At 37.4% G+C, this 17,282-nt stretch overlaps 1 protein-coding gene across 2 annotated transcripts in view; it reads left to right on the forward strand.

Annotated features, from left to right (window-relative positions):
* Nucleotides 1-1,383: 1,383 nt before the first annotated feature.
* The window catches only part of Arl1 (ADP ribosylation factor-like 1), a 46,023-nt gene continuing 30,124 nt past the window's right edge, over nucleotides 1,384-17,282 (forward strand). The window contains exon 1 of one of the 2 annotated variants that reach the window (XM_089099510.1): nucleotides 1,384-1,435. In XM_089099510.1, the coding sequence (XP_088955636.1) occupies nucleotides 1,432-1,435 (4 nt within the window). In that variant the 5' untranslated portion in view covers nucleotides 1,384-1,431. Of the gene's footprint in view, nucleotides 1,436-1,619; nucleotides 1,639-17,282 lie in introns of those variants that run through there. The other variant, XM_089099509.1, reaches the window with a different exon arrangement.

The raw sequence follows: 17,282 nt of genomic DNA on the forward strand, positions 1-17,282 counted from the left end.
GAAAATTAACTGGTTTCAGAAAAGGGCTGCTTGCCCTCCAATTCCTTTTTACTCTTAAAAAGGGCAGCAGAACCTTTTAATTTTGAATTAAATTAGCTCCTTCAAAGTTTCAATGATATTAGTAGCTTTAGAAAGGAAGAATGGAATAATAACAAAAGCCAGTAAAAATATGGACTCTGTTAATTTTTGTTTATTTCTCTGATCCGACATCTTTTAATTTTCTGTCTTAATCCGACAGATAAAGATAAAAAAACATTGCCAAGAAGGTCGTGGATATTTATTATTTATTTCTCTCTTCCTATTTAAAACACTGTGAATTCGGAACAGAATATCCGCAAAAAACCTCAATAACACAGGTGTTTTCAAGAGATATTTTGAATTTTATCGTAGTTTAATATATATAAAAAATTCAAACTGAGATTCGATCTTATTTGAATTGAATGTTATACAAGAATATTAGTCATTTTGAAACATAGTAGCCATATTTTTTAATTAAAATACATGTGTTATGGCCTAATTGTATTTCAAATCTCAGAGTGAAAATGATTATGGTTCCCTTAGATAATTAAAGTAAATCTTTAAAGCCTTCAACAGCATCCACAAAAGTCCGTAGTGTGACATTGGGCTAGTAGCAAACATGACCACAAAAATTATTTATAATACCCTGGGTTCCCACATGTACGATTATTTGCATGCAAATACGATTATTCGGCTAGATATGCAAATATCACAGCCGTGTGAGAATTTTAAAATCTATCCGATTATCCCAGATATATAAAAGTTCATGAATCTCAACTTCTCTGATAATTTGATCAATAAACTGCATCAAATCAACAAGCTGGGCAAAGTCAAAATCAGAAAGGGCTAAAGTCTTAGAAGAAGTTGGATTTGAGTCTAACATTAGCGGGCCAATTTAGATGTTGAAAAATATTGGCCAGTTTATTTTTTTAGGCAGTATAGCCTGGGCTCTTCACAAAAAGGCCTCCATTGGGCACAGCAGCTAAATATTCGGACTAGCGTGGACAGGTTTATTTTAGCGGTGGTACTTTCGAGTTGTCAAATTGTTTATAAGCTGGAATAGAAGTAAAAAAAGTAAAATATAGTATTTGATTTCTCACTTGCAACTATTTTTAAATGTCATCATTACTAACATCTTTGATGTCTGTCCCTTATTTTATTTTGAGACGATATAGGTATTGTCCTAGGCTATGTAAACACTCTGAATTCTTATATGTTTTTTTAGACTTAAAGTTGGACGCAAATACATTGTCTGGTGCGACGCCCTACAATAACTATCGCGTAATATGCAAATCTCGTTTCAAATTCTTCAGTGTGATATTTCGCCGAAAAAATTGTATATGTGGGAATCAAAGGCCATGCAACAATATCACTCTTTCATTTTTTGAAGAAATAATAGAAAAAAAGTTCAAAATGGGTATTTTTATTTTTTGAATATAGGCTATACATGCCACATCATAATTTTTATGTCGAAAACCTTTTGAAAATACCCTATAAGAATTTGGATGGGCTTTGTTTATCAGCTTGCATTACCAAAATTATGTTGGAGAGGAGAGAACACAAATTGCTTCAACACTTTCAGAATAGACCTAGGCCTATTTAGACTGGATATTGAAATGGGTTAGAGTCAAGGGTCATGTCTGCCTTGGTAGTTAAGGTATATGAGTGAATGAAGCTCTTAGAATTGCGTCCAAAGCCTTAATGATCTGGAGGAAATGTGTTTAAGTAGGCTAGTCTATCCACATAGATAGCTTCCCCCTCCAAAGACCACTGATCTTTCACAATCAGTAAATATCTATGTGCCACAATAACTTAGCTAGGATGAAAGTGAAAACATCATTTGATGCCTTTTTTCATGCTCTTTCATCATTCAATAGCCTAATTGCTTCTGGAGCTAATTACATCTTGAGCCCTTAAAGGGGCCCCAAAGGTATTTTATATGTTGTCTCTGTGTCGTTGGTGGGCGAGGGAGGCACTAGAACTTCTGGGCACCAGACACTTGCGCTGTAATTGGAGGGCAAGGGGGAGGACTTCTCCCTTCATATATCTAGTAAAACATCAAAAAGAAGTACAAAAAATGTGAAAACATTCAAAATTTATTTTATTTTCAGTAAAGTGCAAGCTATATTCTGGTCTTGAGAAGGCATGGGGCCTGTCAGCCCTATTCATGTTAATTTTTGCTTGTTTTGAGTTTGACTTGGTTATTTACTGTATCTTGTATGACTCAAATAAACAAAATACAACTAAAATGTTTTAACTTTTTCAACTTTAATAAATTAACACTTATTAAAACTTTCAGGAGCATATACACCAGTTGTATTCTATACTGACAATCCACAGCCATTTTTTTTTTTTTGGTACATTGCAAATTATGTTCTGGTCTTGAGAAGGTATGGGGGTTGTCAAAGACATAATTTCCGGACCTTTCAACAGTACTGAACAAAATGGCAATCTCAAAATTTTGATTACCTGTGTTTTGGGAATTGATGGATGTGGGAGGGGGGCGGGCGGCTTGTTGCCCTCCAATCATTTTTGACTAATAAAAAGGGCATTAGCACTTTCAGTTTCCAATCAAATGAGCCTTTTTTTTGAAGTTTTTATGATAACAGATGACTATCTTAAAATGTCTATTAGATACATTACAGGAAAATATGAGGTTTTGAAGGGTAGGGGTTATCAACCCTCATCACTCTGAATCTTAAAAAGGACACTAGAACTTCAGATAACCAATCCATCCAAAGTTTGACCTTCCTCTGAAGCTTATACAATCACCCTTTCTATGTATACCTTATATACCCCCAGGGAATAGCTTACCTTGCCCAAAGGGCTTTGGGAGGGAGGGGGTGTCATTCCCAAAGACATAATTTCCGGTCCTTTCAATTACACTGACCAAAATGGCTATCTCAAAATTCTGGTTGGATGTGTTGGGGTAATTGGTGGGCAAGGGAGGGGGGTTAGTTGCCCCCAATCACTTCCTACTAATAAAAACGACACTGGTCCTTTCAATTTCCAATCAAATAAGCTGTTTTTGAAGTTTCTACGACAACAAATTGCCATCTTAAAATTAAAATCAGGTTAATTTTGGGAAAACACCAGGTAGCCTATAGGGGGGGGGGGGGTATCCACCCTCTGATCACTCTGAATCTTACAAAGAGCACTAGAACTTCTGATTACCAATCCAATGAGTACCCTCTGAAGTTTATATGATGACCTTTGTATATATACCTTATATGCCCCCAGGGCATAACTTACAACCATTGCCCTGAAGGCTCTGGGGGGGGGGGGTGGTGTCATCCTCAAAGAGACAATTTCCGGACCTGTCTATTATGTTGAACAAAATGGCTATATATAAATTTGGATTGGATGGGTTTGGGGAAATGGTGGGCATGGGATGGGTTAGTTGAACCAATCACTTTTGATTATTTAAAAGGACACTAGTCCTTTCAATTTCCAATTGAATTAGCTCTTTTTGAAGTTTCTAAGACAACAAATAGCCATCTGAAAATTTTTATTGGATACATTTTGGGAAAACATGAGGCATGGGGGGGTACCCATCCTCTGATCACTTTGAATCTTAAAAATGCCATTAGAACTTCTGATTACCAGTCCAATAATTCCCCTCCGAAGTTTGTACCATCACCCATTCTATATATACCTTATATGCCTCCAGAGCATAACTCACTACCCTTGCCCTGAGGCCTGAGGGGGGATTATCAACCTCAGACATAATTTCCGGACCTTTCTATTATGTTGAACAAAATGGCTATATATAAATTTGGATTGGATGGGTTTGGGGAAATGGTGGGCATGGGATGGGTTAGTTGAACCAATCACTTTTGATAATTTAAAAGGACACTAGTCCTTTCAATTTCCAATCGAATGAGCTCTTTTTGAAGTTTCTAAGACAACAAATAGCCATCTGAAAATTTTTATCAGATACATTTTGGGAAAACATGAGGCATGGGGGGGGTACCCATCCTCTGATCACTTTGAATCTTAAAAATGCCATTAGAACTTCTGATTACCAGTCCAATAATTCCCCTCCGAAGTTTATACCATCACCCATTCTCTATATACCTTATATGCCTCCAGAGCATAACTCACTACCCTTGCCCTGAGGCCTGAGGGGGGATTATCATCCTCAGACATAATTTCCGGACCTTTCAACTACATTGAACAAAATGGCTATCTCAAAATATTTATTGGATGTGTTTGAGGAAATGGTGGGCAAGGGAGGGGAGTTAGTTGCCCTCTAATCACTTTCAATAATTAAAAAGGGCACTAGCCCTTGGAGTTTCCAATCGAATGAGATCTTTTAAAAGTTTCTAAAACAACAAATAGCCATCTCAAAATTTCTATCAGATGCATCAAACAGTTTGCAGTAATGAATTGGAAGTAAGGAGCAACCCGGCTCAATGGTAACCGAAACTCTAAAAAACGGAATTTTGGTACCAATAGATACATCAAAAGAATCAGATTTTAATTCTGATTTCAAATATATAAGTTTCATCAAGTTTAATCTTACCCATCAAAAGATACACACCTGAGAAAATTTGGCTGATTTTCGAAAAAAGGGGGAAAACCCCCTAAAAGTTATAGAACCTTAATGAAATTCACACCATCATATTCAGCGTATCAGAGAGCTCTACTGTAGAGGTTTCAAGCTCCTATCTACAAAAATGTCGAATTTTGCATTTTTTGCCAGAAGAAAGATCACGGGTGCATGTTTATTTGTTTGTTTGTTTTTTTTTCTTTTCCCCAGGGGTAATCGTATTGACCCAGTGGTCCTAGAATATCGTAGGAGGACTCATTGGAACGGATATTATAAGTTCTAGTGCCCTTTTTAAGTGACAAAAAAATGGAGGGCAACTAGGCCCCCTCCCACGCTCATTTTTTTCTCAAAGTCACCCAATTAAAATTTTTAGATAGCCATTTTGTTCAGCATAGTCGAAAATCTAACAAATATGTCATTTATGATGACTTAATCCCCCACAGTTCCCCGGGGAAGGGCTGCAAGTTATGAACTTTGCCCATTGCTTGCATATTGTATTGGTTATGGGAAGTATACAGACATTTTCAGGAAGAATTTTTTTGTGGGGGGGTGGGGGGGGGCTGGAGGAGGAGGTTACTCGGGAGAATCTTTCCGTGAAGGATGTTTCTTTGGGGTAAGGGACATTTCTATGAAGGGGGCACCGGATTTCCAAGCATTATTTAAAAAACGATCAGAAATTAAATAAAAAAAAAACAAGTTTTTTCAACTGAAAGTAAGAAGCAACATTAGGACTTAAAAGGAACATAAATTATTACGTATATAAGGGGGTTCTCCCCCAAGTCAATACCTCGTTCTTTACGCTACAGTTTTTTTTAGTGCTTTCAAAAGAGCGATCTATTCTAATTAAACGGCCTTTGTGATTCAGGGGTTTGTGAATAAAAAAATTTTAAACTTTTAACGTAAAGAGTGTGGTATTGACTAAGGGGAAAACCCCATCATACATGTAATAACATATACATAATGAAAAAAACAATAAAAAAAACAAGCAATATGGCTCAATAGTAATCAAAACTGTTTAAAACAGAATTTTGATGTCAATAAATGTATCAAAAGAATGGGCTTATAATGCTGATTCTAAATATATGAATTATATTAAGTTTATTATTACTCATCAAAGGCTACAAGCCTGAGAAAATTTACCTGATTTTTTAAAGAGGGGGAAACATCCCCTAAAAGTGAAAGAATTTTAATGAAAATTACACTGTCAGATTCAGTGTATCAGAAAACCTTATAACATAGGTTCAAAGCTCATATCTGCAAAAATCTGCAACTTTGTATTTTTTGCCAGAAGAAAAATATACGAATATAGAAGTAGGTTACATAAGATAATCAAGGAGGCACACTTGTGCCTCTATAAAGAGGCAACCCACCACAATGTTAAGCGATTTCCGGTCCTAGCGGTCGCAGAGAGACAGCGGTAATCGCATTATGTAGCCCAAGCTCAAACTAAGAAACGTGCAAAATTTCACCCCCCTTCGGACTTTATCTTCATGGGAAACAGTGGGCCGGAAGTTTTGACCCTCCCACCACATCCCACCTTTAGGGTTTTCCGGGCGGGCTGAAATTTGGAAATTGATTTGTCTCAAGATCTAGAAGCTCATCTTCGAATTTTCAACTCAATCCGATTATTCCTTCTCTGTTTTCCAAAAAAACAAATATAGCCACTGAACGTTCATCTTTTTCTTGTTATCCACGCCTACAGGCAATAGTTGGCAACGGATCCGGGTGAATGAGGACTCATTCGAACCAGAAATAGACCTGTTAGGGCCTTTTGATATTTTCAGACCGAAAAAATTATCCCCCGAATTTACATTTACGAAAAACCTTGTTTTCCTATAAGAGCCCACGTAACATTTTCCCACCACAGCCCCCCTTTAACGTTGTCTGATCGGGCTGAAATTTAGAAGACAACTTTTCCTGGGGCCTGGGAGCTTATCCTCGAAATTTCCGGAGGAGGGCACAGCCCCTTTCATATACGGAATAATTTCTGTTCGTTTTAAGTTTTAATGTCGCTCCTTACTTTCAGTTTAAAAATTTTTTATTTATTTAAAGGCTGTGAAAGTGGGGGTTTGGGGGGCGGCAGCCCCGCCCCCCCCCACTGTGCCTCCTAATCCCTGTACATTTTAAGGTTCGACCTTGTAACTCAGCCTCTTTAACTCTTTAGAAAACGTATTTTTTTTCAAATAATTTGTAAATTACGTCAGAACCAAATTTAGAGATAGCCATTTAGCAAAAGAAAAGTAAAATTTTTATGCAAATTTTGTTTACTTATTCAATGACGGTGAGCCAAAATAAAAGCTGCATTAACTAAAAAACGATCAGAAATTAAATAAAAAAAACTTTCAGTTTAAAAAACTTAAAAAACTTGAGCGACATTAAATCTTAAAACGAACAGAAATTATTCCGTATATGAAAGGGGCTGTGCCCTCCTCAACGCCTCGCTCTTTACGCTAAAGTTTGACTTTCTTACAACTCTTTTTTTTAAACAATAAAAACTTTAAACAATAAACCCCCAAACCCCCCGCTCTTGAACATTCTTGTGTTAAGGCTTTTAATTCCTGAATACTCAAATCACGTCGTACAGGGTGCCTCCTAATCCCTTTACGTTTTAAGGTTCGAACTTGTGACTCAGCCTCTTTAACTCTTTAGAAAACGTAATTTTTTTCAAATAATTTAAAAAAGAAACTGACTTTCTTTTTTAAACTTTAAATTCAGTATATAAAAAATCTCCTCTGACGGGGAATCGAACCCGGGTCTTCTGCCTGACAGTCGGGAGTATCGACCACTGTACTAAAGAGACACAATTCAAATTGTATTTTTAGTACGTGGAATCTATTTTTGACGCAAGCAAATCCCCACACAACTTGATATTTGGTTTTTGGAAAACAGGGAAGGAGTGATCAGATTGAGCTGAAATTTCGAGGATAAGCTCCCAGGCCCCAGGAAAACTTATCCTGTAAATTTCAGTCAGATCAGACAACGTTAAAGGGGGGCTGTGGTGGGAAAATTTAACATAGGCTCTTATAGGAAAACAAGGTTTTTCGTAAATGTAAATTCGGGGGATAATTTTTTCGGTCTGAAAATATCAAAAGGCCCTAAAAGGTCGAATTCTGCTTCGAATGAGTCCTCATTCACCCGGATCAGTTGCCAACTGTGGCCTGTAGGCAAGGCTAACAAGAAAAAAAAAATGAATTTTTAGTGGCTAGATTTGTTTTTTGGAAAACAGGGAAGAAGTAATCGGATTTAGCTTAAATCCCGAGGGTAAGCTCCCGGGCTCTTGAAAAACTTAACCACTAAATTTCAGTCCAATCGGACAACGTTAAAGGGGGGCTGTGGTCGGAGGGTCAAAATTTCCGGCCCACTTTTACCCATGAAGATAAAGTCGGAGGGGGGTGCAATTTTGCACGTTTCTTAGTTTGAGCTTGGGCTACAAAATGCGATTACCGCTGTCTCTCTGCGACCGTTATGACCGAAAATCGCTTAACATTGTGGTGGGTCGCCTCTTTATAGAGGCACAAGTGTGCCTCCTTGATTAACTTATGTAACCTACTTCTATATTCGTATATTTTTCTTCTGGCAAAAAATACAAAGTTGCAGATTTTTGCAGATATGAGCTTTGAACCTATGTTATAAGGTTTTCTGATACACTGAATCTGACAGTGTAATTTTCATTAAAATTCTTTCACTTTTAGGGGATGTTTCCCCCTCTTTAAAAAATCAGGTAAATTTTCTCAGGCTTGTAGCCTTTGATGAGTAATAATAAACTTAATATAATTCATATATTTAGAATCAGCATTATAAGCCCATTCTTTTGATACATTTATTGACATCAAAATTCTGTTTTAAACAGTTTTGATTACTATTGAGCCATATTGCTTGTTTTTTTTATTGTTTTTTTCATTATGTATATGTTATTACATGTATGATGGGGTTTTCCCCTTAGTCAATACCACACTCTTTACGTTAAAAGTTTAAAAAATTTTTATTCACAAACCCCTGAATCACAAAGGCCGTTTAATTAGAATAGATAGCTCTTGTTAAAGCACTAAAAAAAAACTGTAGCGTAAAGAGCAAGGTATTGACTTGGGGGAGAACCCCCTCATATACGTAATAATTTCTGTTCATTTTAAGTTCTAATGTTGCTTCTTACTTTCAGCTGAAAAAACTTGTTTTTTTTTTTATTTAATTTCTGATCGTTTTTTAAATAATGCTTGGAAATCCGGCGCCCCCTTCATAGAAATGTCCCTTACCCCAAAGATACATCCTCCACGGAAAGATTCTCCCGAGTAACCTCCTCCTCCAGCCCCCCCCCCACCCCACCAGAAAAAAATTCTTCCTGAAAATGTCTGTATACTTCCCATAACCAATACAATATGCAAGCAATGGGCAAAGTTCATTGCTTGCAGCCCTTCCCCTGGGAACTGTGGGGGATTAAGTCATCCTAAAAGACATATTTATTAGATTTTCGACTATGTTGAACAAAATGGCTATCTCAAAATTTTAATTGGGTGACTTTGAGAAAAAAATGAGCGTGGGAGGGGGCCTAGTTGCCCTCCATTTTTTTTGTCACTTAAAAAGGGCACTAGAACTTATAATATCCGTTCCAATGAGTCCTCCTACAATATTCTAGGACCACTGGGTCAATACGATTACCCCTGGGGAAAAGAAAAAAACAAACAAACAAATAAACATGCACCCGTGATCTTTCTTCTGGCATAAAATGCAAAATTCGACATTTTTGTAGATAGGAGCTTGAAACCTCTACAGTAGAGCTCTCTGATACGCTGAATATGATGGTGTGAATTTCATTAAGGTTCTATAACTTTTAGGGGGTTTTTCCCCCTTCTTCGAAAATCAGGCAAATGTTCTCAGGTGTGTAACTTTTGATGGGTAAGATTAAACTTGATGAAACTTATATATTTGAAATCAGAATGAAAATCTGATTCTTTTGATGTATCTATTGGTACCAAAATTCCGTTTTTTAGAGTTTCGGTTACCATTGAGCCGGGTTGCTCCTTACTTCCAATTCATTACTGCAAACTGTTTGATGCATCTGACAGAATTTTTGAGATGGCTATTTGTTGTTTTAGAAACTTTTAAAAGATCTCATTCGATTGGAAATTCCAAGGGCTAGTGCCCTTTTTAATTATTGAAAGTGATTGGACGGCAACTCCCATGCCCACCATTTCCCCAAACACATTCAATCAAAATTTTGAGACAGCCATTTTGTTCAATGTAGTTGAAAGGTCCGGAAATTATGTCTGAGGTTGATAATCCCCCTCAGGCCTCAGGGCAAGGGTAGTGAGTTATGCTCTGGAGGCATATAAGGTATATAGAGAATGGGTGATGGTATAAACTTCGGAGGGGAATTATTGGACTGGTAATCAGAAGTTCTAATGGCATTTTTAAGATTCAAAGTGATCAGAGGATGGGTACCCCCCCATGCCTCATGTTTTCCCAAAATGTATCTGATAAAAATTTTCAGATGGCTATTTGTTGTCTTAGAAACTTCAAAAAGAGCTCATTCGATTGGAAATTGAAAGGACTAGTGTCCTTTTAAATAATCAAAAGTGATTGGTTCAACTAACCCATCCCATGCCCACCATTTCCCCAAACCCATCCAATCCAAATTTATATATAGCCATTTTGTTCAACATAATAGAAAGGTCCGGAAATTGTCTCTTTGAGGATGACACCACCACCCCCCCCCCAGAGCCTTCAGGGCAATGGTTGTAAGTTATTCCCTGGGGGCATATAAGGTATATATACAAAGGTCATCATATAAACTTCGGAGGGTACTCATTGGATTGGTAATCAGAAGTTCTAGTGCTCTTTGTAAGATTCAGAGTGATCGGAGGGTGGATACCCCCCCCCCTATAGGCTACCTGGTGTTTTCCCGAAATGAACCTGATTTTAATTTTAAGATGGCAATTTGTTGTCGTAGAAACTTCAAAAACAGCTTATTTGATTGGAAATTGAAAGGACCAGTGTCGTTTTTATTAGTAGGTAGTGATTGGGGGCAACTAACCCCCCACCCATGCCCACCATTTCCCCCAACACATCCAACCAGAATTTTGAGATAGCCATTTTGGTCAGTGTAATTGAAAGGACCGGAAATTATGTCTTTGGGAATGACACCCCCTCCCTCCCAAAGCCCTTTGGGCAAGGTAAACTATTCCCTGGGGGTATATAAGGTATACATAGAAAGGGTGATTGTATAAGCTTCAGAGGAAGGTCAAACTTTGGATGGATTGGTTATCTGAAGTTCTAGTGTCCTTTTTAAGATTCAGAGTGATGAGGGTTGATAACCCCTACCCTTCAAAACCTCATATTTTCCTGTAATGTATCTAATAGACATTTTAAGATAGTCATCTGTTATCATAAAAACTTCGAAAAAAAGGCTCATTCGATTGGAAATTGAAAGTGCTAATGCCCTTTTTATTAGTCAAAAATGATTGGAGGGCAACAAGCCTCCCTCCCCCCTCCCACATCCATCAATTCCCAAAACACAGGTAATCAAAATTTTGAGATTGCCATTTTGTTCAGTACTGTTGAAAGGTCTGGAAATTATGTCTTTGACAACCCCCATACCTTCTCAAGACCAGAACATAATTTGCACTGTACTAAAAAAAAAATGGCTGTGGATTGTCAGTATAGAATACAACTGGTTTATATGCTCCTGAAAGTTTTAATAAGTGTTAATTTATTAAAGTTGAAAAAATTAAAACATTTTAGTCGTATTTTGTTTATTTGAGTCATACAATAAATAACCAAGTCAAACTCAAAACGAGCAAAAATTAACATGAATAGGGCTGACAGGCCCCATGCCTTCTCAAGACCAGAATATAGCTTGCACTTTACTGAAAATAAAATAAATTTTGAATGTTTTCACATTTTTTGTACTTCTTTTTGATGTTTTACTAGATATATGAAGGGAGAAGTCCTCCCCCTTGCACTCCAATTACAGCGCGAGTCTCTGGTGTCCTTCTCAAGAGTAATAAAAGATTGGAGGGCAAGCAGCCCTTCTCTCAAGCCCATTCATTTTCCAAACGCATCCAGTCCAAATTTTGAGATAGCCATTTTTTTCAGCATATTAGAATGGTCCAGCAACTATGTCTTTAGAAATGTTAGGTATGTCAACTTTCCTACAATTATGCAATTGGCCCATTATGCTTTTAAAGTAAAGGCTGTTCTAAAAATAAATCAAAAGGCATTGTGTTAAATGATTAACAATAAGACATCTTTGCAATGTATTGAGAACGACTTGGGGTTTTAAGTTGAATTTATTTTGGAGATGCTACTAGAACTACTTCTGCTCTTACAATTCAAATAAATCAAAAGAGTGTAAGTGTATCCAGGTTGTCAAAGAGCATAGATAGAATCTGTTTTTTAATTAAAAAAAACTTTCCACAAAATAAATTTTTCAAAGAAAAGTAAAGAACTCCATTAAACAAAAAAAGAGCAAAAATCAAATCAAATAATCTATCAAGTGTGAAACTATCATAAATCAGCATCAATAAATAAATGAAACCCAAAACGAAGAGAAATTACAATAATTAACCGAGTCAAACTCAAAACGAGCAGAAATTGACATAAGTTGGGCTCAAAACCCCTATGCCTTCCCAAGGCGAGAACAAAATTTGCACTTTACTGAAAAAATAACTTTAATAAATCAAATAATATTAACATTTTGATTACTAAATATCAGTATATGTATATTAAACTGACAATGCACATTCATTTGTATTTTTTCAGTAAAGTGCTAATTTTGTTCTTACCTTGGAAAGGTATAGGGGTTTTATGCCCAACTTATGTTAATTTCCTCTCGTTTTGAGTTTGACTAGGTTAATTATTGTAATTTCTGTTCGTTTTGGGTTTCATTTATTTATCGATGCTGATGTGTGGTAGTTTCACGCTTGGTAGATTATTTGATTTTATTTTTGCTAATTTTTTGTTTAATGGAGTTCTTTACTTTTCTTTGAAAAACTTATTTAGTGGAAAAAGTTTTTTAAATTAATTTCTGTTCGTTTAATTTTGACATACTCTTTTCAGGGAAAAAGAAAGTAATACTTTAATTCTTTTCGTTTTTTAAGACTTTATAGTTTGGCCTGCTATTTGTATGCTGGAGAAAAATTTTCAGCAATTTTGAACAACATACACCCTTTTAAAAATCTGAACACAAATAGTACTGTTTAATTTAGTTTCATACCTCCTCTAGTTGACCTGAAATGGAAAACTTGATACAATTCACAGAAAAATCTGTTTACTTTCTTTGATAGCTTGGATACACTTATGCTATTTTGATTTGGTTAAATTTTAAGAGCAGAAATGGGAGGGTTGGCGTGGGAGGGGGGGCGTGGAAGGGGGATTAGTTGCCCTCAAGCCACTTTCGACTATTAAAAAGGGCATCAGCCGTTTCTCTTTTCAATCGATTGAGCCCTTTTCCAAGTTCCCACGACAGCTCCTTTGATACGAAGTGCCCTGGTCTAAACAACAACAACAACAAAAAATAATACATTATACCCACATCGATCTTTACTATAAAAATGTCAAGCCTTCCAATCACTTTAGACTATTAAAAAGGGCAATAGGCTTTTGATTTCCATTCGAATGAACCCCTTTGGAAATTACAACGCTTTCTATAAACATCTTATATGCCCCCAGGGCATAAATTACAACCCTTACCCTAAGGTCTGTTAGGGTGGTTGTCATCCTTTAAGACCGAATTTCCAGAACTTTCAAATGCGTTAAACAACATGGCTATCTCAAAATTTTGATTGGATGTGTTTGGGGGAAATGGTGGGCGGGAGAGGGACGGTAGTTGCTCTCCAATGACTTTCAACTATTAAAAATGGCCCTAGCCCTTTCAATTTCCAATCAAATGAGCCCTTTTGAAGTTTCTATGACAAAACTTTCAATGCAAATCTTATATGCCCCCAGGGTATAACTTAAAACCCTTACCCTGAGTGCTGGGGGGGGGTGTCATTTTCAAAGACCTAATTTCTAGAATTTTCTATTACGTTGAACAAAATGGCTATCTGAAAATTTGGATTGGATGTGTTTGGAGGAATGGTGGGTGTGAGAGGGGTTAGTTACCCTCCCATCACTTTCGACTATTAAAAAGGGCACTATCCCTCTCAATTTCGAATTGAGTGAGCCCCTTTTGAAGTTTTACGACAATTCTATCTATAAAAACCTTATATGCCTCCAGGGCAGAACTTACAACCTCTGCCCTTGGAGCTTTGGGGGGTTTGTCATCCTGAAATACATAATTTCCAGAACTTTAACTACGTTGAACAAAATGGCTATCTCTAAACTTTGATTGAATGTTTTTGGGGAAATCGGGGGCGTTGGAGGGGCTTTAATTACTCTCCACTCACTTTTGACTATTAAAAAGGGCAATTTTAATTTCCAATCAAATGAGCCCTATTTGAAATTTCTATAACAACTTTCTATATAAACTTTATATGCCCCAAGGGCATAACTTACAACACTTGCACTGAGGGCTCTGAGGGAGTTATCATCCTAAAAGACCTAATTTCAAGAACTTTCAACTACGTTGAACAAAATGAATATCTCAAAATTTTGATTGGATTTGTTTGGGGAAATGGTGGGCGAGAGAGGGGTGTTAGTCGCTCTCCAATCGCTTTCAAATATTAAAAATGGTACTAGCATTTTCAATTTCCAATTGAATGAACCCTTTTGAAGTTCCTACGCTTTCAATAAAATTCTTATACGCCCCAAGGACATAATTTACAGCCCTTGCCCTGAGGGCTCTGGGGGGGGGTGGAGGGGTTGTCATCCTTAAACACCTAATTTCCAAAACTTTCAACTACGTTGAATAAAATGGCTGTTTAAAATATTGATTGGATGCGTTTGGAGAAAAGATGGGCGTGAGAGTGGGGTTAGTTGCCTTCAAATCATTTTCGACTATCAAAAAGGGCCCTAGCCCTTTGAATTTTCAGTCGAATGAGCCCTTTTTCAAGTTTCTTTGACAAAGATTTCAATAAAAACCTTATATGCCCCCAGGGCAGAACTTACCTTTGCCCTTGGGGCTCTGGGGGGTTTGTCATCCTTAAATACATAATTTCCCGAACTTTAACTACGTTGAACAAAATGGCTATCTCTAAACTTTGATTGAATGTTTTTGGGGAAATCGGGGGTGTTGGAGGGGGTTTAATTACTCTCCACTCACTTTCGACTATTAAAAAGGGCAATTTCAATTTCCAATCAAATGAGCCCTTTTGGAAATTTTTATAACAACTTTATATATAAACTTTATATGCCCCAAGGGAATAACTTACAACACTTGCACCGAGGGCTCTGAGGGAGGTATCATCCTAAGACACCTAATATCCAGAACTTTCAACTACGTTGAACAAAATGAATATCTCAAAATTTTGATTGGATGTGTTTGGGAAAACGGTGGGTGTGAGAGGGGTGTTAGTCACTCTCCAATCACTTTCAACTATTAAAAAAGGTACTAGTCTTTTCAATTTCCAATTGAATGAACCCTTTTGAAGTTCCTACGCTTTCAATAAAATTCTTATACGCCCCAAGGACATAATTTACAGCCCTTGCCCTGAGGGCTCTGGGGGGGGGTGGAGGGGTTGTCATCCTTAAACACCTAATTTCCAAAACTTTCAACTACGTTGAATAAAATGGCTGTTTAAAATATTTATTGGATGTGTTTGGAGAAAAGATGGGCATGAGAGTGGGGTTAGTTGCCTTCAAATCATTTTCGACTATCAAAAAGGGCCCTAGCTCTTTGAATTTCCAATCGAATGAGCCCTTTTTCAAGTTTCTTTGACAAAGATTTCAATAAAAACCTTATATGCCCCCAGGACATAACTTATAACCCTTGCCCTGGAGACTGTGGGGGGAGTGTCCTGCTCAAAGGTATAATTTCCTGGACTTTGAACTGCGTGGAACAAAATGGCTATCTTAAAATCTTTATTGGATCTGTTTGGGGAAATTGTGGGCGTGGAAGGGGTGTTAGTTGCTTTCCAATCACCTTCGACTATTAAAAATGGTACTAGCCATTTCAATTTCCAATCGAATGAGCCCCTTTTGAAGTTTCTATGACAACGCGTTATATCAAAACCTTATATGCCCCCTTAGTATAATTTACAACCCTTGCCCTGAGGGCTGTGGGGGGGGGGGGTTGTCATCCTCAAAGACCTAACATCCAGATCTTAAAACTACGTGGAATATAATGGCTATCTCAAAGTTTTGATTAGATGTGTTTGGGGAAAAGGTGGGCGAGAGAGGCGGGTTAGTTGCCCTCTAATCATTTTCGACTATTAAAAAGGGCAGTAGCCCTTTCAATTTGCAATTGAATGAGCCCTTTTTGAAGTTTCTACGACAACGCTTTCTATAAAAAAAACTTATATAACCCCAGGGTATAACTCACAACCCTTGCCCTAAGGACTGTGGGGGACTCTCCTCAAAAATATAATTTCTATCTGGAAATCAACTATGCTGAACAAAATGGCTATCTCAAAATTTTGATTGGATATGTTTCGGGAAATGGTGAGCGTGGAAGGGGTGTTAGGTGCCTTCCAATCACTTTCAACTATTAAAAAGGGCACAAGCCACTCCAATTTCTAATTGAATGAGTGCTTTTCGAAGTTTCTACGACAACTTCTTCAATACGAAGTGCCCTGCTCTAAAGGAAAAAATTAATAAATAATACATTGTGCCAACATCGTTCTTATATACCCCTAGGGCATATCTTAAAATCCTTGCCCTGAGGGTTGTGGGGGAGTTTCCTCCTCAAAACATATTTTCTATCTGGAAATCAACTACAATGAACAAAATGGTTATCTCAAAATTTTGATTGGATGTGTTTGGGGGAATGATGGGCCTGGGGGGGGGTCTTGTTGCCCTCCAATCACTTTCGACTATTAAAAAGGGCACTAGCCACTCCAATTTCCAATCGAATGAGCCCTTTTCGAAGTTTCTACTACAACTCCTTCGATACGTAGTGCCCAGGTATGGAGGAAAAAAAAAAACACTTTGAGCCCACATTGTTCTTATATGCCCTCAGGGCATAACTTAAAACCCTTGCCCCGAGGGTTCTGGGGGAGTGTCTTCCTCAAAAACATATTTTCTATCTGGAAATCAACTACCCTGAACAAAATGGCTATCTCAAAATTTTGTTTGGATGTGTTTGGGGGAATGATGGACGTGGGGGAGGGCTAGTTGCCCTCCAATCACTTTAGACAATTAAAAAGGGCACTAGAACTCTCAATTTCCAATCGAATGAGCCCCTTTTTAAGTTTCTACGACGACCCCTTCCATATGAAGTGCCCGGCTCTAAAGGAAATAAATAGTACATTGTGCCAACATCGTTCTTGTATGTCCTCAGGGCATAACTTAAAATCCTTGCCCCAAGGGTTTTGGGGGATTGTCCTCCTCAAAAACATATTTTATATTTGGAAATCATCTACGCTTAGCAAAATGGCTACCTCAACATGTTGAATGGCTAGGTTGAGGGGAATGATGGGCGGGGGGGGGGCTAATGTCCCTGTGGTCCTTTTTTACTATTAACAATAATATAAGAAAATCCATTTTATGATCGAATTTGCACTTTTTGACGTTTTTATGACAATTCCTTCAATACGAAGTACCCGGGTATGGAGGGAAAAAAAAACACGTTGTGCCCACATTGTTCTTTACTTAGGCAGCGCTAGCGCGCTCTCTATGATGA

The sequence above is a fragment of the Artemia sp. Qi Xiang Cuo genome, chromosome 13 (assembly GCF_049724085.1).
Source record: "Artemia sp. Qi Xiang Cuo chromosome 13, ASM4972408v1, whole genome shotgun sequence".
Taxonomy (NCBI): Eukaryota; Metazoa; Arthropoda; class Branchiopoda; order Anostraca; family Artemiidae; genus Artemia; species Artemia sp. Qi Xiang Cuo.